Raw genomic sequence first — 24,010 nt, 5'->3', positions numbered from 1 at the left:
TGTCAAATGCCCTTGGCCTGTGCCTGCTCCGTGCTGGATGATGGTGAATCGGGTTCCTTCATCAGGAAATCCTGAGCACTGCTAGAAATGCTTTCCTAAGTTGGCTTTGTCAGTTAAACCTATGTGTACTTGTGTTTTTATTTTTATTTTTTAGCTTTACTGAGGTATAAATGATGAATAATAAACTGTGCATTTTAAAAGATGTATAGTTGGGTAAGTTTTATCATGTGTATATACCTTTGAAACCATCACTGTAATAAAGATAATGAACATATCCATCACCCCAGAAATTCTTTATGCCCCATTGTAATTTCTTTTTTCCTACCACCAGGCAACCACTGATTTGCTTTCTGTTAGTATAAATTGGTTTCCATTTCCTAGAATGTCACAAAAATAGAATCACACGTACTTTTTTGGTGTTTTCTTTGATTCATCATAATTATTTTGGATTCATTCATGTGCGCATAAGTAGTTTGTTACATTGTATTGCTGAAGAGTGTTTCATTGGGTGGGTATACCACAATTTATTTGTTACATATTGCCACAGAAAACATTGGCACTAAAAAAGAAGTGAACACTTTTTGATTCTGTAGGGCTTTTCTAAGATATTTGGATCTGTTAGAATCAAGAGTAAAACCTGTAATTTATTTATTTTATTTTTTATTTTTCCTATAATTTATTTTAAAACTCTGGGTTAATATTTGTAAACTAGAAAACAGAAGAGATGCTTTTCAGGCTGTCAGCAAAAAGAAAAAAAAACAGTTACGAAAGTTACATTCTAGGCAGAAAACAAAACTAGATCTGAGACTCTTGGGACCTAGAGAAGGAAGGAATACCAGGGATCCAGTTGGGGGCGGGTGGAGCAGGAAGGGGGTGCACCGAGGGGTAGGAGAGCAGCCTCAGAGGGGCTGAAGAGAGCGTTGAGCTGCCTCAGTGTTGAGCTGCCTCAGTGAGCTGTCTTTGAAGGAATTAACTGATGTTTACCCTTAAGTTAGCTTTGTGATCGGTGTTATGAGTTCGGAGGTTGCCTGTTTTCTAAAAAATTCCCTCTGGTGCCAGAAGTTTTAAAATAGGGGATACAGCCTTCTATTCTACGTCTGGACAAAAGGCTTTAAATAACAAAGCCTAATTAATAAAACAGATTTGAAACTCAGACTAATATAATCAACCTATCAGTAAGTATGAATGACTCTGGGTTTTGTGGAGAGAAGAAATTTATCATAAGGCTTATGATTTGGGGCATCTGCCAGCACCGCCCTGCAGACATTCTAAGGACACTAACTAGGACAAAGGTGTGGAGTTGTCAGGTCAAAATGTTTGTTACAGCATTCAGTTATTCATTGTAAGTCAGGCAAGAATATCAGAGCAACTTCTTTAACTTAAAATGTGGCTCGGGAGACTGAGGAACTGATTTTTTTTTTTTTTTTTTTTAGAGAGAGAGCGTGCACAGGGGGGAAGGACAGAGGGAGAGGGAGAAGCAGACTCCCCACTGAGCAGGGAGCACGATGCAGTGGCTCGATCCCAGGACCCCGGGATCATGACCTGAGCCGAAGGCAGATGCCTAACGACTGAGCCACCCAGGTGCCCTAGTTTTTACATTTTTTAATGAGTAGGGAAAATCCCAAAGAATAACATTTTCTGACATGTGAAAAGCATATGAAATTCATTTCTCGGTGTCTCTAAGTAAAGTCTCATCGGCGCACAGCTGTGCTCGTTTGCTCACGTGTTGGTGGCAGCAGTGCTGAGTATTTGCGACAGAACCTGTCTGGTCCGTAAAGCTTAAAATATTTGATATCTGGCCCTCTACTTACAGGAAAAGTTTGCTTGCCCCTCTCGTCGATTTTTAAAGGTCTCTATGCAGACATTGGAAACTTGCTAGAACACTGGACCCTTTGTTTTTGATAGAAAGTTTGATGGTGGAAGATGATCAATTGATTGGAGCTCGTTTCTTTAGATTTTGAATACTTCCTCTTTATATAGGCAGAAGAATTTGTGAACAAATGAATACCATTTAAAGCACTCGGAGCCACAGTTCCCTCGCTGTTCTGAGGCCCCCTAGAACACCACAGGGCTGTAGGGTATTTTTAATTTTTGAGGAAACACAGTGATAGTCATCAGCTCACATTTTAAGATTAGATCACACTGCATTTCTTTTTTTTTTTTTTTAAGATTTAATTTATCAGAGAGCGCGCACAGGCGCAATTGGGGGAGGGCAAGAAGGAGCGGGAGAAGCAGACCCCCTGCTGAGCAGGGAGCCCGATGCAGGGGTCTGTCCCTGGGATCACGACCTGAGCCAAAGGCAGCTGCCCGACTGACTGAGCCACCCAGGCGCCCTTGCATTTCTTTTAAGGGTGTTGCATCTTTGTGGCGCCGGGTTTTCGCTGGTTGCTATGCTAAAAAGCCATTGCCACATGAGAATCAGTGAGCCACAGGAAACCAGAGTAGGAGGGTCCACTGTGATTCCAAGCCTCCCTAGTACCCAAGTACGTATGCTCACAAGTAATCTTGGGTATTTAGGAAGAAAACAAAAACATGTTTTCCCTCAATTTAAATGTAGTATTATTTAAGATGGTTACTAAGTTATTAGGACACAAATGCTTTTTAAGTTGTTTGGACCTAATAATAAATGGTATTTCTTTTGACTTTGGGGCACTGTGGAAAAGTTACTGAGATGTCAAGGGTGCTGTGAAGGGAAATGTGGAAAAACCTCTGACGTAGAGCTCCCTGTGACCGTGCCTAAGGACGAATAGTCAGAAATGTCATCACTGATTATCTTTAAGACAGTAAACAAACTGAAATCACCCCCAGGCTATTGTGTGAGATGTCAGTCTTGAGCTCTTTTCAGAAATCGGACACAGTTGAACCAGTGCAGGCCCTAGCTTTCTAATCTAGGCTAAAAAGCAGAAGATGCAGTTTAATCAAGCACGCTAGATCGTACTTGGAATTTTATTTGAAAGCTCAAAAGCTCTGTGTCAATCTATTAAATTGTGTTAACAAAAGTTTCCAAGTAGTTTTGCCCGGAAATTTTTTTTTTTTTAAAGATTTTATTTATTTATTTGAGAGAGAGAATAAGAGAGAGAGAGAGCATGAGAGGGGGGAGGGTCAGAGGGAGAAGCAGAGTCCCCGCTGAGCAGGGAGCCCGATGTGGGACTTGATCCCGGGACTCCAGGATCATGACCTGAGCCGAAGGCAGTCGCTTAACCGACTGAGCCACCCAGGTGCCCTGCCCAGAAATTTTTAAAGGAATATATTACAAGTACTGTAAGAGATGGGGCGCCTGCGTGGCTCAGTTGTTGGGCATCTGCCTTCGGCTCAGGTCCTGGGGTCCTGGGATCAAGCCCTGCATCGGGCTCCCTGCTCGGCGGGAAGCCTGCTTCTCCCTCTCCCACTCCCCCTGCTTGTGTTCCCTCTCTCGCCATGTCTCTCTCTGTCAAATAAATAAATAAAATCTTTAAAAAAAAAAAAGTACTGTAAGAGTATTCTAGAAGATCTTACCAAATCAAAGCTTTAGCTCTTCAGTTGGCTGCACACCTCAGGGAGAGAAGGATGGTTTGATGTTTGTCTTTGACCAGGAACAACTGAAACTGTCTTGCTGTTAGGAGTTGGCAGCTTTGCTTTAGCCGAATGTAAACATGCTATTTTTTTTTTAAAGATTTTGTTTCTCTCAGAGGGAGGGAGAGAGAGCGTGCGCACAAGCTGGGGGAGGGGCAGAGGGAGAGGGAGAAGCAGACTCCTCACCGAGCAGGGAGTCTGACTTGGGGCTCCATCCCAGGACCCCGGGATCATGACCTGAGCTGAAGGCAGACGCTTAACCAACTGAGCCACCCAGGCGCCCCTCTAATTTTTTTTTTATTATTAAGTAAGTTCTACATTGAATGTGGAGCTTGAACTCATGACCCTGAGATCAAGAGTCGTGTGCTCTACCGACTGAACCAGCCAGGTGCCCCAAACATGCTAAGTTTTTAATAGATTTAGATGATTATTTTTCTTCTAAGGACAGTTCTTTGGCTTGTTTTATTTTTAGCAATGATTCAGATCCTGAGAAGTCCCGGGACTCTGCTGCCTGTCGTGTAATAGTGACGTATAGTCATTTCTCTGCTGTGAACCAGGAACAGTTTGGTAGCGGGACCCAAACTTCCGTATGTGCAGGATAAAATCCAGTGTCAGGCTCACTGACCTTTGGGGGGAGGGGGCAGGGCAGGGGCACTTTGTGGGGGGTGCCCGGCTCTTTTGGGGGGTTTACCTGCTGCTCCTTTGCTCACTTTTTTTTTTTTTGGTCATGTACTAGCGTTTATTTCTAGGACCCAGAGCGTTAGGAAAATTTGTGGTAGAAAATCTTAAAATGGATAGAACTTCATGTAGTGCTAATTCATGTTCCTCTTCAGGAGGGACCTTTGCCAGGCACCTGGTTGAGGGCCCTCCCATCCCACCTTTCATTCGGGTCTGTGAGAAAGAACACTGCCTTGTGGAGTAGAGTTAAGCACGGTTTGGGTCTCACTGGCCCTAATTATTTTAAGAGGTCAGAAAATACCCTGCTATTACGTGGTTTTTTTTTGGATACTATTTAAAATTACCATGGTATGGGTGAATAAGATTAACGATTTCTCTGAAATGAAAACTTCTTACATGTGAAGTCTTGTAATGTTGTGGGTAGTTCTTACCAGGCTGTGTAGGATTGTGCCACTGTTGCTGGCGGCTCGCCGTCTGGAGGCCAGTGAAAGTGGACTGAGGGCAGGGGACACAGATGGCCGCTGCGTGCAGTGACCCCGCCGTGGTGGAGGCCCTGCATGCCCAGTGGCACCGTGGCCTGTGTCTGTGTGCTGTTTTCTGACTGAAACTATGTGGAGTTTAGAAGAAATTTCGAGAATTTTCTGTCCTTTCACTAAACTATTTCCTGTAGAGAACTTGGAGCCCCGGCGTGGACATGTGAGCGAGGGCAGCGGTGACCCTCGTGTGCGCGCCCTCCCAGTATTTGCGCATTCCCCCTCTGGAGCGCCGAGCAGCGCCTGCGTTATCGCAGTAAATAAGGCCGGTTTCCGTCCCGGTGTGGTGGCTGTGGGCGTGGGTGTTGGAGAGAGGCGTGGCAAAAAGAAGGTGCTCCTGGTGAAAACTGTCTCCAGTGTTTGCAGGTGGGAGCGTGTCGGCGCGTCTGCCGTGTGTTCCTCCACTGTAGCTGCGTCTTCTGCAGCGCACTCCTACTCTAACGGGGAGGCCCTAGGAGAGAATCCAAGCTCTTTCACCGGATTACTGTGGCATCCATCACCCTGCCCTCCTTGTCCTTAGCGCTCACAGCACCGGAGGCTGAAGTCACGCCTTCTCCATACTAAATAGTACCTGGAAAGAATGTGTGATCAGAACCATGGGATTTGAGGTTTTCTAAGATGAAATTCATAATTTAAACTTCAAATGTGTTTGCTCTCAGAGGGATACGGCTTGGGATCGATGGGATTTTTACAGATCTCTTTTTAGCTTTAGTAGAGCCATTGGACGTTCTTGTTTGAACTTCCCAGTGGGTGTTCCAGTCTGCCGGGGCTTGACCTGTGGGCCTCACTGAAGACGGTGATTGAGGACAAGGACTTGGCTGTAAATGCTTCGCTTCCCTCCCGCCGTTGTGCGCACCGTGCTACCCTCGTGCGTTTGCTCCTGCTCTTGCTCACGCTCTTGCGCTCCTTTGAAAATCGCTCATCTCATCGGGTTGTCATTAAGTATTTGGATGAATGAAGTATAACATAACAGGATTATAGCTTTCCTTTAAAAGGGCTCACGTTTTCAAAAATTTAAGTTTATAAGTATCTTGCTAAGTATGAACACATGCATTCCCAAGTAGCCTGTAACTTGGAACCCCTTTAGTAGTGGACTAAATAGAAGTAATATTGGAGGTAGAATTCAGGAGCCCACAAAGGACTGACCTGTGAGTAAACGCAGTGTCAGGGTTCCAAGGTTCCCTGGGTGGTTGACACTTTTCATAGCTACAGTTGGCTGATCTGTTTACATGCTGTCGAGTTTCAGCAACAGACCAGGTGTTTAAAGCTCTTCATGGAGCAACCTCCTGTGTGCTTGGGCCAGCTTTTGAGAAACTGCCGTTGTGTAAACAGGTCTGAAAGGCTGCCCTGGAGTTCATCTGTGCTTTGCTCCCTTTTGGTTTCGCTCCGGTTCCTCCCACCAGGAATGTTCCCTTCTGCAGATGCACTTCTGGGTAAAGCCTTTCACCACCCAGCCTGCAGCCCTTTCCCCCGACTCTCCCAGGCAGTTGTAGCCGCAGTGCATACGGTGCCCTGACGCTCGTCGCCTCCTCCCTGTCTTTTCAATTGTTGTCCACAGTGTATGCTTCCGTGTCTTTCTAAGGAAGCCCCACCCCTGTGTCCTCCACTGTTGTGTTCTTTGGGATCTTAACATGATGCCTTAGATGGTAGGGCCTCTGTATGTCCCTGTCGCTTTGATAGTCTATGAATTCCGGAATCCTAACTCTGAGGGACTTTGGTCAGGTTGCCCTATCGTCTTGATAGGTTTTCTGTTTGCTTCCTTGAACACCGGCGACTTCTGAGACACACTTAAGCCATGTTTGGTTTTTTTACTTAGGGATTCTTTCTGGGGTAAAACCAGATCTGTGTCTGAGTTTGATGGTCATGTCCAGTGCCATAGAATATCCAGGTTGTTCCACGGAAAGCAGCTGGCTTAGTTCGTTGGCTGAATTGTGTATGAACATAGTTCAACTTAAAGGTAGATTGTTTAAATGGAATTTCTCTTAAATGGGTTTTCCCGGCAGAATGCACTGTTAAGCTCATTAATTCTCAAGTTGAAATGTCTTCACTAAAGTATGGTTTTCTTTAGCACAGTACAAGCTTCTAACGTCCCAAAATTGCATTCCGAGATTGGTTAAAAACTGAAAGTACTGTTGCCAGGCTCCCAAATTACAGTCTCAGAAATCCCATTTGAAAGAGGAAGAGTGGGTGTAGGAAGGTAGGAGGAAGCTAAGTTACCCAGAAGGCAGCTTCCCACCCCCCGCCCCGGGGCAAATGGATCAGGCCCTGGTTTTGTTTTTATTGTTGAAACAATTGCTATGTTAAACAAAAAGAGTGAACAAATGATTATAATAGTTATTTCTCTTGCGAAAGCAACCTTTCCTTTTAAGAGACATCGAAGAACATTTCTCTGTCTCTGGAGAAGTTCCTTCTGGAAGAGTTCATTTTGTTCAGCCTTTCTTGATTTTTGTGTTTGATAAATTCTGAGTGTGATTAGGAAGTGACTTGATAATACTGCAGATAGTTACAAAAAAGAAGACATTTGGAAATTCCTGCAGCTCTCCTGAGGTGGTGATTTGAACCCGATGTGAGCTTTAGCCTGGGTTCTTGCTCAGTTCTCCTGGAGAGACTTTTTTGTGCAGAGAGAAGACTCGCAGGTCTGCTTATGTGGGCTCATTGGCCCATACAAGGTTTTAAAAATAGGGAAGCTTCACACAGAAATTCAGATTGCTGTTTTCTCTTGAACAACCAGAAGCTGGAGCTCTCTGGACCTGCATCTCCTCAGAGCTATGGTGGCAGGACTGCGCAGGGGGCGCCTGTACAGGGGCACAGGTCCCTGGTGGACTGCACATCCAGCCTTTCACCTTGGGCTGAGGCCGGGGCAAACCTCAAGCTTGTACATTTTCAGGTATAAAATAGGACAGTGTCATATTCAGTCAGTTATTTGCAGAAGCGCTGCTAGTTTCCATATGGCCCTTCCCCCCGCCAAAGTTACCTTCTTCTATTAATATTTTCCCCAACTTTTGAGAAATTTCCATTTTTAAAAAAATTGAGGAAGTGGGGCGCCTGCGTGGCTCAGTTGGTTGAGCGTCTGCCTTCAGCTCAGCTCTCGATCTCGGTCCTGGGATTGGGCCCCACATCGGCCTCCCTGCTCGGTGGGGAGCCTGCTTTTCCCTCTTCCCCCCTGCTTGTGCTCACTTGCTCTCTCTCTCTCTCAAATAAATAAATAAAATATTTAAAAAATAATAAAATTAAAAAAAATTGACGAAGTATAGTGAATACCTGTATACAGTTCCACTTAGATAAATGAGCACATTTGCTTGCCTTCTAACATATACACTCACACACACATACACATGGCATGTATTTTGCAGCACCGTTTGAAAGTAAGCTGTGTATATCTTAACACTTTTGCCCTAAGTACGGATGTATTGCCTAAGAAGAGAAATTCTACTTAACGGTCATCATTATCATACCCAAGAAATTTAACACTGACAGAAGGGTATTATTTAATGTGTGATGGTCACATTTCCTTAAATATTCTGTATAGCTATTATTATTCCAATCAAAAAGCCAGTGCATTTGATGGTCCTGTCTCTTTAATTGCCTTTATTCTGATTGGTCTCTGCATTTTCTGTTCATCTTTCAAGACACTAGCATTTTTCACTTATTTTTAAGAGTCCAGGCTGATGGTTTTGTACAATGTTCTGTAACTTGGACCTATCTGATTGTTTCCTCATGATGAGCCCCAGGCTCACCATTTTGTTGTGAGGACTGCGTAGGCTGTGTGTGCTTCCATTGTATCCCATCAGCTTGTCAGGCTGTCCCGTTGTTGGTCCTGAGTTGAATTGTTTGGTCCAGGTGATAATCTACTAGATCTTTCCAACGTAAAGGCACCTCTGTCCCCTTGTAATGGTAAGCTGCAGGATGATAGTGTGAGACTGTGGTACCTCATCCAACAGCCCCCCTCAGCAGTGCCCGTTGGTGGTCCTTGTCTGAACCCGTAACTGAGGATTAGTGCTTGCACTACTGGGATTCTCTAATTGTATCGTTCACTCTGGTGGTTTTTAGGTGACATTTTCCTGTAAGATTTCCTCCCCTCCATTTTTCTTGAGTATCACTCTGGCTTATAAAGCTTTACTGTCTTTTCTCTTTCTGGTGCTCAAATGACCCCAGAGTTGGGGAGGGGAACCCCTTCAGGCCAGTCTCTGTGTCCTTTTGACATGTCCCCATCAGTCACTGAGCACATCCTCAGATTTCTGATAAGTACTTCAGATTCACCTTGACCTTTCTTTCCTTCAGACCTGTAATCAGCCACTTCTTCACAGTGCACGCATTCCTTTGTGGTAGGGAATGGTATTTAGAAACCGGGATCTAGACGCCAAGTTTCTTGTGACTGCTGATATGTCATTGCTTCTAGGCTCTTCCTTTGGATAAAACTAGAATGCCTCTATTTTTGTAGCAACTTTATAGATTGTAGTTTGTGCTGAAAACCTGGGATCTGGTATCTGTAAGCAGTTTCAGAGACTAAAGCTTTCTGCAGTCTTCCTTTTCCACAACCCTCTAGAAATTTAGGGTTTTCTGTGCTAAAAGGATGCAGAATTCATTAACCTTATATATTTCTGAAAGATTGGCCCAGGTAAGTGAGCACAGAAACAAAAAGCTGGATTCATTGGTTTATTTAGTAAGGTTTTATTCCATAATTCAAAGAATGTTTATTGAACAGTGACATTGTTTTAGGCAATGTGAAGAAAAATGGGACTTGGTGTCTGCGCTGTGGCTCAGTAACGCGTCTGGGGCAGGGTGATGGATGCAGACCAGCCCGTGGAGGGAGGAAGGTAGATGCTTCCTAGCCTGGGTACTTGAAATGCCACCTGGCCAAGGTATAAGTGAGTGTGTACAGGTGTCTACCCGGCTGGATGACTTTACAGGGAATGGAAAGTTTGTACTGTGTTTTGAATTAAAGGCTAGGCTGTGTGGGAAATGCCCTGTGCTGACCACTCTATTTCAAGGGTTTAAAAGATGTTGTGGGTATGTTGAAAATGATCTAATACGTCCTTCAATAGGAGAGACCCTAGCTTACATTTTTTCTTGGTGAGTACTTGCTTTACCCTTTATGTAACCTAAAAAGAATTGTTTTGTTTGAAGCCCTAGTGTTCTCAGTTTTTTGGTATGTCATAGTGCTGGAATGTACAAAGCCAGGTTTTGGTTTTTTGTTTGTTTGTTTTAATGTGTTACAATTTAGAAGTTAGTTTAGATGGTTTTCAGTATCTGTAGAACAAATGATAGCAAATTTTTTTCTAGAATTGTTCATGTATGTAGTGCTTAATACAAATTTTAGGGCCTCCTTGAGACTTATCTGTGGTATTGTCTGAGCAGTTGGATAAACTTCTTAAATGTTATTTATTTAAAATGCATTAAGAGACAAATATTGTGTGATTTATCAAGATTATAGCAGTAATGGGATTCAGAATATATTTGAGTGGAGGAGGGGAGTAGATAAATATGAAGAATATGTTTTTGACTCCCAAAGTAAAAACATTTTAAAAAGCAAATATAACTGGTGGTCATGTAAATTTTGCCTCCTTTCCAGATGCCCTGTGCAAGACTGTCATTAATTTTCTGAAAAGGCGACTCTGGTCACATGGTAGAGTTCCCTCCTTCTTCATCTGCTGTGGAGGAGGTCAGTTCCAGGGCGGCCAGCACTGTGCCTGCAGGGCCTGGCCATGCGGTCAGTCCTCAGTGGAGACCTGCCTTGTCACAGTCCCGCTCCCTCGCCTCTGCCAGCTTTGGGTGCCTGTTTCCTTAGGCTGCGTTCTTGGGTTCTCTTTCCTGGAAATCTCTCCCCTCCTTGCTGACGACAGACAGACTTTCCCACTTTGAGGCCATGTCAGTGCTTCCTCTTTCATGAAACCTTCCCAAACCACCAGCTCTCCAAAGCTGAGGGTGTTCTTTCTCCTCAAGCCTTTATACCTTGCGTATTCTTAGTATGCTTTCATATTACCCTGACTCCCTTTCCTGAACTGTTTGCTTCATTTCCCCTCCCTCCCGCATTCCCTAGCGTGGGATCCTGTAAACATGTAGATGGCAGGAGCACAGCCCAAAGTGTTCAGATTAGTGTAACCCTGCGATGTTATGGTGAGGAGATAAGATATGTACCAGAGAATCGAGCATCGCTTTGGAACGGGATTGATGAAAACCAGGTGGAGGGATTAATAGGTGGCTCTGGTGCTGTAGTGGGTTTTCAGTGCGGCTCTTGTGATCGGAGTATTACTTCTGTTCAGACTTCACACCTGTTCACGGGGAACGTCAGGAAACTTCTCCACGAAAGGTGGTGTTTTTAGTATGGTGGTGCCCCAAAACCACTCGCTCCTTGTTAGAGGTAAAATCAGAGCAGTCTATGTTGCTTTCAGATTTTCATTCATCTTTTTAACACCATACATTTCTTCTTAAATCTGTGCTTGGTTGTGATTAAGGTAGGAAGTCAGCCCCCCCCCCCCCCATTTTTAGGACAACCCGATAGAGGAGTGATGTCTGTCACTTTATTAGGAGCATCAGTTCAGTGAACTGCTGAGCCCAGCCCTGGGCTTCTTTTTTATGCCCCTTCTTACAGCCCAGGACTTGTCATCCCGAGTCCCATGGTTTCCTGCTCACGCACCCCTGTGAGCTGCTAAGGTAGCTTAGGTTTTAGTGTGAATGTAGCAAGGTCTTCAGCAAAGTTGTCTTCAAGGACCACCACACACTACACAGCAAACTCAGGTGCCTGAGTGCATCTTCTAAAAGTTTGGATGAATTATATATAGCAAGTGAAAATTTTTTTTAATTCAGTTTTTTATTTTGAGATTATTGAAGATTCATGATTTATTAATAATACTTTATTCATAAGGAATAATATGGAGAGAGGCCGTGTGCTCTTTAACCATTTTCCCCCAGTGGTGGCATTTGGGAAACTGTAGTAACATCATCGGAACCAGGATATTGATGTTGATGCAGTGAAGATACAGAACATTTTCCAAGTATCTTTCTTTGTTACCCTGTTACAGTCACACCCACATCCCCCCTGCCCTTACCCCACAGCAACCACTAATCTGTTCTGCATTTCTATAGTGGTGTCATTTCTTTCTTTTTTTTTAAGAGTTTATTCATTTATTTTGGGGGGAGGGGCAGAGGGAGAGAGAGAATCTCAAGCAGACTCTGTGCTGAGTGTGGAACCCAACACAGGGCTCAATCCCATGACCCTGAGATCATGACCTGAACTGAAACCAAGAGCTGGACGCTCAACTGACTGAGCCCCCCAGGCGCACCTATAGTGGTGTCATTTCAAGAAGGTTACAAAAATCGTTAAGTCCTTGATCCATTTTGAGTTAATTTTTATATAAGGTGTGTGGTTCAGGTTGAGCTCCATTTTTTTTTTTTTTTTTTTTTTTTTGCCTGTCGGTGTGCAATTTCTCCAGTAATATTTTTTGAAAAAAAGGCTATACTTCTATTGAATTGCTTTTGCACCTTTGTCAAAAATCAGTTGGGCATATTTGTGTGGGTCAATTTACAGCTCTCTCATCCGCCCACTGACCTCTGTGTCTGTCCCTCTGCCAGTACCATTAGCCTGGATTACTGTAGGTGTGTAGTCCCTGCTAATACCATACCATGTAGAGTGATTCCTCCCAATGTAGTCTTCTTTTTCAAAACTGTTGTAGCTATTTCTGTTCTTCTGCCTTTCCATATCAATTTTAAAATAATCTTGTCTGTAGCTTAAACAAAATAAGCCTTGCTGGGATTTTGTAGGAATTATGTTAAACCTCTATATCCATATGGGAAGAGTTGACATCTTTACCGCGTTGAGTCTTCTAATCCATGAACATAGACTGTCTTTTTCTTTTTTAATGAAATCTTATGATGTAAAGAGAAAGATGACTCTGATGTAACATGTTGACATGTGTTAAGAGATGCTTTTTTTCCAGGGAGACTATCAGTGACAAACTGTCAGATTGCATCTTTGTTCAATTACTTTAAAAAAAAATTTTTTTTGTAGGCCTATGAAAGGAGGTTTCCTACATGTCCTTTGATTCCGATGTTTGTGGACAGTGACACTGTGAATGAGTTCAAGAGCGAAGACGGGGCTATTCACGTTATAGAAAGGCGCTGTAAGCTGGACATAGACGCACCAAGGCTGCTGAAAAAGGTACCTGTGGGGACACCTTAGAAAGACCATCCCCAAACTAGATGAAGTTACGTTCACAGCTTCTGTTGCATTTGGTATTATTAATAAGCCCTTTTTCTCTTTATTTTGTTTTCTAAAGATTGCAGGAGTTGATTATGTTTATTTTGTCCAGAAAAACTCACTGAATTCTCGGGAACGTACTTTGCACATTGAGGCCCACAATGAAACCTTTTCTAATCGGGTCATCATCACTGAGCACTGCTGCTACACCGTGAGTGCCCAGCATTTGGGGAAGGACGTGAGTGTGGGCTGCCGTGTGCTGTGGGGGGTTGCTTGGCCACCGCTTTACACAGTCCACTGCCTTATCTCAGAGGGCAGCTCTTCAGCACATATGGTCACTCATTTCTCATTGGTGGGATTTGCAAGGTGGCAGGTGTGGTTTACTGCAGAATGGGTTACGTTGTCGTAGCAGTTAAGGGAGCCTAGGTGATGCCTTGATTTGTCTTTATTTATTTATTATTTTTTTAAAAAGGTTTTATTTATTTGAGAGAGAGAGAAACAGCGTGAGAGGGAACACAAGCAGGGGCAGAGGGACAGGGAGAAGCAGACTCCCTGCTGAGCAGGGAGCCTGATGCAGGGCTCGATCCCAGGACCCTGGGGTCATGACCTGAGCTGAAGGCAGATGCTTAACGACTGAGCCACCCAAGTGCCCCTTGATTTGTCTTTAAATGTTACCTTATATGCCCCTTCATCTCTGGCACCACTCTTAACACTTTAGAAGTATATATGGACGGACCCAAGATACAGTTTTCCTCCACTCTCTGAAAGTAGAGTGTTTCTGTGAACTCTTTTGTAAGCCGAAATGGGGCAAAGCGAAACAGCAAATTACCATGAATTTATATGGAAATTTTTTTTAGCATTCCTATACTCAAAAAATAACCTCTTTAAGCTTTTCTGAGACCTTAGGACACATCTTGCTAACAGATGCACAAAATAAATGCAGATAAAGCCCAGGTGCTCACAGACACAGTTCTAGGCTCTGGAGTCCTGATGCTGAGTTGCTGAGTATGGCTCTCTGGCAGGGGGCTTGGTGGCACTCTCAGGGCTGGGCTTGGGGTGCGAGCTGCCTCTGTAACAGCTTTGGCAAAACAAATGGTGAATGCTATTTTCGCTTTTTGCCCTTTTTCCTAAAAGCGGAAATCCTCTTTGGATTTCTTTTGGTTATCAAAACCAGGTACAAATGTAGATCTTTCGTAAAAACGAAGGGGTGGAGTGGTGGAGTACAGACTTTGGGAAGGGAGGGGAGATACCTGTAATGCATACCTCTGAGATCAGGCTGAGTGCTTTTATCTGCCACACCATCTTCAGTAACTTCTGTTACCAGATTATTAGAAGAATCTAATAGGGTCTCTTTGCTTTTCCCTTACCTTCCTGCAACATATCCTCAGTGCTGAATCCAAAATGATCCTTTTAAAGTATATCAGCTCATGTCATACTTTCTGCAGTTGTACTGCATTTCACTCAGAGAAGGAGCCCAGAGGCCTTCCAGTGGCTTACAAGGCCTTGCATTTTCTCTTAATCACACATCTGCTCCTGCCTTCCTTGTGCACAAGCCTACGCACCATCTTGCTGTTCCTGATCACGTAGGCGTGCTTCCCCTGAGGACCTGTGCTCCAAGTGCACCCTCTGCCTGCCCTCACCTCCTTCAGTCTGTGCTCATGTCTGCCCTTCTGGATGAAGCCAGTTTGAACACCCTATTTAATTCTGCTTCCTCCCCGCCACGCCCCTGCCCCCAACCCTCGTCCTTTTAACCTGTTCCACCGTTCCTTTCTCCCTTGGCACTTGTCTTCCAACAACAATAGAATTTCTTACCTCTGATGTTCATGGCTAATTGCCGTTCTCCCCCTTCAGACTGTAAGCTTCATGAGGCAGGGATCTTCGTTTTGTTTATGATGGAGAACACTGCTCAATAAATGTGATGAACAAATGAACCAAGAATGAAAATGAAGCTCTCCTTTTCACAGTCATTTTTAGAATTTTTTTTTAGACTATTTTAGAAATATTATTTAGGTCTTTTCATGATTTTAAACGTCTCTGTGTAATTTTTCCATCTGGTGCTTTCATGATAATATTATTAGTCAAATGAAATGTTTTCTTTTGGTTACCACTTGATTGAGGAGCAAATGACCTTGTCAGTTGTCAGCATAGTTAATGGGAATGATTTCTCATTTATCTACAGGTTCACCCTGAAAATGAAGATTGGACTTGTTTTGAACAGTCTGCAAGTTTAGATATTAAATCTTTCTTTGGTTTTGAAAGTACAGTGGAAAAAATTGCAATGAAACAATATACCAGCAACATTAAAAAAGTGAGTCTAGCTTGGGATTTTATGGAAACGGGAAGGCAGGAGCCTCTGAGGTGCTGGCAGTGTTTTCAGGAGGCTGGAAATGGGCTAGTCAGGGAGCCCAGCCATTTCAAGACAAGGAAATACTTTGGCTTTTCCCCAAGCCTTGTGTTCCAGGGAGGTGTAGGGTTGGATGGGGGTTCAGATGATGCTGGTGGCTGGTGGAGGTAAGGAGGAGCATGTAGCCACTGGCCAGGACGCCCTCTGCTTAGAATCACTGGAAGATTGGGGTTGGGGGGTGGGGGGGTGAGGCAGGAGCAGCTGGCTTACAGCGCCCCCAGCTGCCACCTCAGGGTCTGTGGGCAGGAGGTGCCGCATGAGGAGGCGCTTGCCGGGGACCCCTTGGGGATCCAGGCCTTGGATTATTAGGTTCACCTTCCGTGGAAAAACTTTCCTTCTCATTTTTTTTTTTTTAAAGATTTATTTGAGAGGGAGGGGGAGAGAGAGAGAGTGCATGAGCGCAGTGGGAAGACACAGAGGGAGAAGGAGAATCTTAAGCAGACTCTCTGCTGAGTGCGAAGCCTGATGTGGGGCTCGATCTCACAACCCTGACATCATGACCTGAGCTGAAATCAAGAATCGGACGCTTAACTGACTGTGCCCCCCCCAGGCGCTCCACTTTCCTTCTCATTTTTATACTGCTGCTCAGTGTTGGTGTGGAATATGGTTGTGAAGTGTATCCATGTTGGATTCTAAGTGCTTTTTGAAGGCTTGTTTTATTTCAGGGTGTTAGAAAGAATTTGGATTGAGACACAAAGCATTAATTGAGTACAAGTGTGATGAATCAGTGCTTTTAATTAGTCATAAAAAAAATTCCATCTCTTTAGATATTATTTCCTAGACCATTGGAGAAGAGGAAGTAAAATAATTATGAAAAACAGAAACACAAAGGCATTTCACTTTTTTATAGATTTATTCTGTAGCAACCCAGTTTTTATTAGTGTTTTAAAGACCTGTGGGAGATGAATAATTTGAATGTTGAATATATACTAACCTTAAAATTGGTTTTGTTTTAAAGGGAAAAGAAATAATTGAATACTATCTTCGTCAGTTGGAAGAAGAAGGCATAACGTTCGTGCCCCGCTGGACTCCGCCTTCCATTGCTCCGTCCTCAGAGACCTCCTCATTGTGCAAGAAACAGGCAGCATCCTTGGCTCTTGTGGTTCCAGATGCTGCCCAGGCGGAGGGGCTGGGCAGTGAGGCCCTCGGCAGCCCCAGCGGGCCCCCTGAGCCCGGGGCGGGGACCCCTGACGGTGGGTCGGAAAGAGGGTCGTCCCACGAGCAAGGCTGGGGCCTCCGAGGAGTCCTTTCCCCTCTGCTTCCTCCACCCCTTCTTGTGTCCTGAGGACACGCGGAGATAATTTTGTTACTGTCCCTTTTCCACGTTTTATTTTTTTCTTAGAATGAGGAAGCATTTAGTTTTTTTAATGGGCAGGAAGGGTTATATCAAGTTACTCTTTTCTTGAAACCAGGAAATGTGTTTCATTTATTTTAATTGAAGGCATCTTTAGTGAATGAAAGGTAGCAACTAATCGTTTTAACACAGTTGTGTCACCATCAAACACTTTATACTCACTCTGTGCTAGGCCCTGTTGTAAGCACTTAATGAGTATTTATTTACTCACTTAACAGTGGTTGCTTCTTGGTACGCAGTGCTTATTACCCTCATTTTATGTATGAGAGAACTGAGGCCCACAGGAGCTGAGTGACTTGCCTGGAGTCCCAGTGGCAGATGGTGGCGCTGGGACGGAGCTAGGGCGGCTGGCGCCAGGGTCTGCACGTAGCCACTGTGCTGTGCTGCCTTTCATGTGTGTTGTGCACGCGCGCACACATGTGCACGCGCACCTCTTTTTTATTTCTCAGAGTGATGCCCATTGTAAAACCACACAAGAAGATTCTACCACTCACAAGTTTTGTTAAAGTATTGCTGTCTCTCTTTCCACACTTTCTTCTCTGCAGCTAAACTGTGCCATCCATTTGCCGTGCAGTAGGCAGCAGGTGACAGGTGTTTTAATTGGTTTGGGGACACGTTCTATTTTTCCATCTCGTGAATGTTTGCTGTATTTATGGTACCCCATCACGAAGAAGAAGATTTCTTATATTCTTGAGTACAGTAGCTCTATTCAGAATAGGTTTAAGTCCACATACTTGTTTTATTTCATAGTCTTATGTAGGTCCTGTTTAAGTTTGAATTAAAATAATCTCTCAATAACTGTTACAGATTTTCTTCTGCCGTGACTACTATTAAGACTTTGCAAATAGAGTTGACCACGGGGTGATCAGGGAATATAACTGATTGAATCAGTAGCCTGGCCTGGGGCCTGGTCAGTGATTAGCTCTTACAGACTATCACTGAGGGTCTCGAGGGGGCCAGCTTAGCTCTGCTGTCCCTGGGGTGTCATTGAGTTCTGTGACTTGGGGACCACACTTAACGTTACTGAGCAGGATGACTTTGGAAGCCTTCACGTTCCCAGTGTTCTTTGTGTAAATGTCGTCATGTAACTTACATTCCAGACAAACTAGATGCAGACTACATCAAGAGATACCTGGGTGACTTGACCCCGCTACAGGAGAGCTGCCTGATCCGGCTTCGCCAGTGGCTCCAGGAGACCCACAAGGGCAAAGTGAGAACTGGCACCCATGTACAGGCGTGCTGTCTGTGGAGCTGTGGACCCTGGTCCCGTTCGTAGTTACTCAGAGTACATGTTCCCGATCGCCATAGCTGGGGACGTCCCTCTCAGCCCCAGCATCACTGGCTCTGTATCTCTGGGTGTGGCATCTGAGTCCCTCGTGGAGAGTCATGATGCCCTTCTATGTACGATCAGCTGTGCTTTTCTCGGTTTACCAGAGGAGGGTCTCCCGTAAAAACAATTACAGGTCAAGCTACAAAGCAATATTATATTCCAAGTATTCAGACTTTTTAAAAAATATGTATTTATTTATTTATTTTAGATGGAGCAGGGGCAGGGGTAGAGGGCGAAGAGGGAGAGAGTATCCAGCAGACTCCCTGCTGCGCCAGGAGGTCCGTGCGGGGCTCGATCCCATGACCCTGAGGTCACAACCTGAGCTGAACCCAAGAGTCAGATGCTCAACTGACTGAGCCACCTAGGCGCCCCCAAGTATTCAGACATTTTAATTATCAGAAGCTTTGGAAGGAGTCCACAGATTATTCCAAGACCAGCAGTGTTTGAGCTTTCATTTTGAGGTTTTTGGTAGATTTTTAGCCTTGTTAAGGAATCCCGTTTTTCTCATACTAAGCCTCATACTGATGGGGGGCGAGTGGTGAGCACAGGCAGGTTGGCGTGTCCGGCTGGGTACTGGCACCACTCAGTAAAGGGAAGCCGGGGTTGCATGGAGCCGGCCTGCTCTAGAACTCTGTCCACCTGGGTTACTAGAGCCACATCCTGAGGACTGTTTAGTGTCAGTTGTCGGGAGCACAACCATTGTAGTGATGGCTGTCATTTGTTGTGCATACACTGTGTACTAGACGCTCTTAGGGTCTTTATGAGGTCCTCCAGCAGCCCTCTGAGGTGGTGTTTTTATCATGTGAGGGAACTGAGGCGCAGAGCAGTGAGGTCACTTGCCTGAGGCCTTCCAGTGAGTGAGTGCTGGGGTGAGGATTTGAAGCCAGGCCCTTTGCTTCCGGCACCCACATCCTTTCTGAGCGGCAGCGACACCCTCTGAGTGCCTTGAGTTGCTCTCCCGGCAGTGGGGTTGTTGGCAGGCTCCCCACCCGCCGCCTTCCTGTCCCCTGTGGACCCGCGGCGTGCATCAGTGAGCGCATGGCCACAGAGGAAGACGGCCAGGCCAGATGAGACTTCTTTTTCACTCAGAGAAGTCGACGTATCCGATAGCAGACTTTAGAGGAGGTGTGTGTTAGGAAGCCCCCCCCCCCCTCACCAAAACCAACAACACTTCTGTATTCGAACTTTTGTTCTGGTGTAATATAGAAAAGTGCACCCAGATCATAATCATAAATCAGTCCAGTGAATTGAAGCATCTGATGTTTAACAAATTGTTTATGCCTTTGCTCTACTTGGCTGAAACTAAAATGGAATACTATAAAGATTATTCAGATTAATGATACCAGTTTTCTAAAGCATTGAGGAAGGTTTTTTTAGTAACGGCTAATTTTAAATAGTGCAAAAATGCAGCTCCCTCTGGATGAGAAGTGACAGTTTTAGAGTTTTATTCCCTTAGTAACTTGGTTTTTTTTTTTCCCTTAGCAACTTTTAACACTGCTTAGAAACTTCTTTTTCTCTGAATAGATCCCAAAAGATGAGCATATTCTTCGGTTCTTACGCGCCCGGGACTTCAATATCGACAAAGCCAGAGAGATCATGTGTCAGTCTTTGACTTGGCGAAAGCAGCACCAGGTGGACTACATTCTTGAGACCTGGAGCCCTCCCCAGGTCCTTCAGGACTACTACGCGGGAGGCTGGCACCATCATGACAAAGGTGGGCTGGGCATCCCGGACATGCTTCAAGGCCACGTTGTGCAGCGTTGAAGGGACCCGTGAATGCCTGGGCCCTCCCTCTCCCAGGGTGGCGCCCATTCATCACGGCCAGCCCCACAACACTGCCCACTCGGAAGCCCCCTGAGGTCCCCCATAGAGCAGCAGGTGCGGGCTGTCTGCTCCTTCTCTCGGCTCATGGCCCCTTGGCCACCAAGTTTCTTCACCTCCTTTCTTAGTCACAAAGACCTTGTTTCGACTTACTTAAAAAACCCGCAAGTTTGAGGGCAGTGTTTTCAGGAGCACAGTGCTAGTAAAGGAACTTTTAATAACTTAAATCCCTACAAGATCTGTAACAATATGTAGCCAGGTTTTCTACATCGAAACAGCGAAGAACTTCAGCTCTGTTTTGGGCAGGAAGCAAAACATAAGCCAAGGAAGTGATAGCGTAAAACGAAGGGTAAGCTAAGGGAGCAGGGTTCTCTCGGATTGCATCCAAGGCACGCCCTGCAGGAAAGCGGGCATTGCCAGAGGCATGCTCGGTATTTCCTGGTTTGGAGTTGGGCAGTGGACGGAACGGAACCGTGGACGTGGGCTCCCTCCCCCTCCAGGCAGATTCTTCCAGAATGGCACAGCTCGGATTCGTCTGTTTTCTGGACTGCATCTTTTGTACTTTTCCAGACTAATTGTAGCTCTGTTCGTTTTTGCTAGCAACATATATTTATTCTACTTTCCCACCTTTCAAAGATTAAAGTTTGGTAGTGAAATATTAACAAATGTGTCTTATAAATGTCAGGAGACACTTTTCATAAATCTTCCTTTCAACAAGATTTGGGAGCATAAAGACATTCTTGTTTTAAGTAGAACATTGATCTAGTTCAGACCGGGTGATAAATACAAGGAGAACTTGGACTTTGTCAGGATGACAGGACTGACCCTCCGTTAACAGAAGACAAGGCTTAGTTGCTTGTCAGCAGCAGCTTCCGTTCCTGTCCTTTCTGCTGCTCCCCTGTGACCCCAAGTGTCAGGAGTCCAGATTCTGGAGAATCTGCTGACTCAGGGGGATGCTGTGGCCATCGAGATCTTTTCCCATTTATGTAGCTGGCCTGTGATGACAGGGCATTTGTATAGTGAATGAGGTTCCTCTCAGGTTTCATCCATTAGACCTTCGGGGTATAAACATGTAGAGCCAAGATGTGCTGGTTGGTATGGATTTAAAAATTTCCTGGAAGGACTCATTTATTCTGATCCTTTGGATGGGAATCAAGGGAAGCTGGCTTTTTTAAAAAAATCTAGACATTAACTTACTGATAACTCATGAAATGAAAAAAAAATTGTTTTCTCTAAAATACAAAATTTTAAAATACTCCATATTCACAGAAAATGTGTCTCTGGATCTTCTGAGGTCCCCCGGCTTGAAAGTCAGCTCTGCTCAACCCCCTGGTTGTTTAAGTGAGGAGGCCGAGCCTAGCAATGGCCCCGGTCGGTGACGGTGGTTGGAGCCAGATGAGAGAGAGGTTGAGTTGCACTTGGTGCCTCTCATCCTGGGCAGAGGGGCAGTGGTTGGGGGGAATCTCCTGTACACACAGCCAGCTGCAGCTTCTAAGTGGGAAAGCACGCTCCTTGTTAAGGTTCCTAGAGTTGTACTGTCAGCTTCTCATCAGGAGTGGTGCTGATTATACCTTTGCTTCCCCTCCTGCAGACGGGCGGCCACTATACGTTCTCAGGCTGGGGCAGATGGACACCAAGGGCTTGGTGAGGGCCCTCGGGGAGGAGGCTCTGCTGCGATACGTAAGTGCTTCCTGCGGAGGTCACTGCCCCCTTCCTTGCCAGCAGGGTGGTGATCTTAACAGCTATTAGAGCAAGCATGCAGTGCTTTTGTAATTAGGCCAATCTATTAATATATTTTTAAAATTTCAAAAGAGGGCACGGAAATTATAAAAATGTTTTTCACAGGGAAGCATCAACAAAAAAATCTGTGTAGCCACTCAAGATGACTTTGTGGGGACTGATTTGGGGTCTTCTTGTTTCATTGCCATGCTCCCCCCCCCCCCCCCCCCAGCCCTCCACTCTCCTTTTGAGCTGTCTCTCGGATCAGACCGCTTCAGGGCATTCTTTTCCCGGCACTTCCTTACTCGCAGGTCTTCACATCTCTTATCTGGACGGTTATAAATGCCTCCTCCCGGTTCCCCTTCCACTTCGGCCTCCACAGCATGGGCAGTTATGAAGAGAAGAGTGTGCTTAAATTAAAAACCAAACAAACGGGCACCTGGGTGGCTCAATCGGTTAAGCGTCTGCCTTCGGCTCAGGTCATGATCCCAGGGTCCTGGGATCGAGCCCTGCGTCAGGCTCCCTTCCCCACTCAGTGGGCTTTATTACTGTCTCTTTGTTTCATAGCTTGACACAGTGGCATTACTTAGACTAATCATGGGCTTTTTATGGCCATTTTACACACAGGTTCTCTCCATAAACGAAGAAGGGCTGAGACGGTGTGAAGAAAATACAAAAGTCTTTGGTCGACCTATCAGGTAGATGTTGATTTTGTTTTTCCTTCCAGCGTATTGAGAATGTGAGGTAAATATTTCTAGTTGACTTTTAGGACCAAAATCTGGTTTGATTTTTAGGCTTTTAGATTTCTAGAGCCAAATCTAAATAGCTTCCCATTTTTTGCAGTGTTCCAGAAGGTAGAAGATAAATAACATGTAATTCGGTCAGTTGGGAAGGATAGGTGCTGGATTTTGGTATTTCTGACCCTGAGTGAGACATTGTTGTCACCTCAGTCTGAGTGGGTCGGTCTGCCTTGTTAGTCTGCATGGTCCTTGGGAGCCCAGGGTCGCAGGTTGGTTTTGTTCGTTTGTTTTAGTTGCAGGGGCACAAGGAAATTATTCTGTATTTCTAAACCATACTTGTAGTTATGGTAAACTATTTGGAAAATGTGCAGTGGTTCAGAGGTGGACACTAGAAGGGCATAGCGGGTTTACTGGTATGGAAGTTCCACCATGACAGGAAGGAGTTTTTTTTTTTCTTTTTTCTTTAAATTTTTATTGTTATGTTAATCACCATACATCATTAGTTTTTGATGTAGTGTTCCATGATTCATTGTTTGTGCATAACACCCAGTGCTCCACGCAGAACGTGCCCTCTTTAATGCCCATCACCAGGCTAACCCATCCCCCCACCTCCCTCCCCTCTAGAACCCTCCGTTTGTTTTTCAGAGTCCATCGTCTCTCATGGTTCGTCTCCCCCTCCGATTTACTCCCGTTCATTCTTCCCCTCCTGCTATCTTCTTCTTCCTTTTTTTTTTCTTAACATATATTGCATTATTGGTTTCAGAAGTACAGATCTGTGATTCAATAGTCTTGCACAATTCACAGCACTCACCACAGCACATACCCTCCCCAATGTCCATCACCCAGCCACCCCATGCCTCCCACCCCCCACCACTCCAGCACCCCTCAGTTTGTTTCCTGAGATTAGGAATTGACAGGAAGGAGTTTTGAGGGTTTTCTGTTCCCTGCGTATTGTCAGCTCCTGAGACACTGCTGGGTTAGTGGGTATTTGTTGAAGAAGAGCTTCTTGAAGTTCAGTCACACGATGCGTTAAAAAGCCAGGTTCCTGCCCTGTTAGGTCTGTGGAGGTGGCCCAGCATGTCAAGCCCAGCGTGTCACCTTGTTTGCTGGGTCACAGGCAGGTCCGAATGAGGTGGTTATTAATTGTCAGTTGAGGTTTTGCTATTCCAGGGGTTGGTCCTACCACACTGATCCCGTATGTATCATACAAGTAGATAGAAATACAGTTCATAACACTTTAATTTTTAGAAACTGGTGTATTTTTGGAAATGGATATAAATGATGGCTTTGTAATAGCCAGAAGACGATAGCTTAGGACGTGGTTTGCACGCGTGCCGTGTCTAGCGAGTAGCTCACACGTCTGCACCCCTGCAGTTCGTGGACCTGCCTGGTGGACCTGGAGGGACTCAACATGCGCCACCTGTGGAGACCCGGCGTCAAGGCCTTGCTGCGCATCATAGAGGTGGTGGAGGCCAACTACCCTGAGACGCTCGGCCGCCTGCTCATTCTCCGTGCTCCCCGCGTGTTCCCCGTCCTCTGGACGCTGGTGGGTGTGGGCGCTGGTTTGGGGAAACGGTTGGCCATTCAGAAGGTGGAGAGGTGTGCATTCGTATCCCTGTGTCTGTTCGTCTGAACTAGTCAGGAAATAACAAATGTGGAAAGATACACGCTTTCTCAGATAA

The 24,010-nt window shown here is 45.1% G+C and overlaps 1 protein-coding gene across 9 annotated transcripts in view; it reads left to right on the top strand.

The window, feature by feature from the left end:
• Positions 1–24,010, top strand: part of SEC14L1 (SEC14 like lipid binding 1) — a 61,065-nt gene that overhangs the window by 20,654 nt on the left and 16,401 nt on the right. For 6 of the 9 annotated variants that reach the window (XR_003610714.2, XR_003610715.2, XM_028112483.2 and 3 more), the window contains 9 exons: positions 12,772–12,921; positions 13,040–13,198; positions 15,140–15,268; positions 16,323–16,557; positions 17,819–17,928; positions 19,573–19,762; positions 21,461–21,549; positions 22,216–22,286; positions 23,703–23,874. Coding sequence is in view for 7 of the 9 variants with exons in the window: in XM_028112483.2 (XP_027968284.1) it covers positions 12,772–12,921; positions 13,040–13,198; positions 15,140–15,268; positions 16,323–16,557; positions 17,819–17,928; positions 19,573–19,762; positions 21,461–21,549; positions 22,216–22,286; positions 23,703–23,874 (1,305 nt within the window). In the remaining 2 variants the exon portion in view is untranslated. Of the gene's footprint in view, positions 1–1,433; positions 1,582–12,771; positions 12,922–13,039; positions 13,199–15,139; positions 15,269–16,322; positions 16,558–17,818; positions 17,929–19,572; positions 19,763–21,460; positions 21,550–22,215; positions 22,287–23,702; positions 23,875–24,010 lie in introns of all 9 variants that reach the window. The other 3 variants (XM_028112485.2, XM_088028126.1, XM_028112489.2) reach the window with 2 other exon arrangements.

The sequence above is a fragment of the Eumetopias jubatus genome, unplaced genomic scaffold (genome assembly GCF_037043125.1).
Source record: "Eumetopias jubatus isolate StellerSeaLion01/CBP00866 unplaced genomic scaffold, mEumJub1_p1.0 scaffold_10, whole genome shotgun sequence".
Lineage (NCBI taxonomy): Eukaryota > Metazoa > Chordata > Mammalia > Carnivora > Otariidae > Eumetopias > Eumetopias jubatus.
This window is presented reverse-complemented; position numbering and strand designations above follow the sequence as displayed.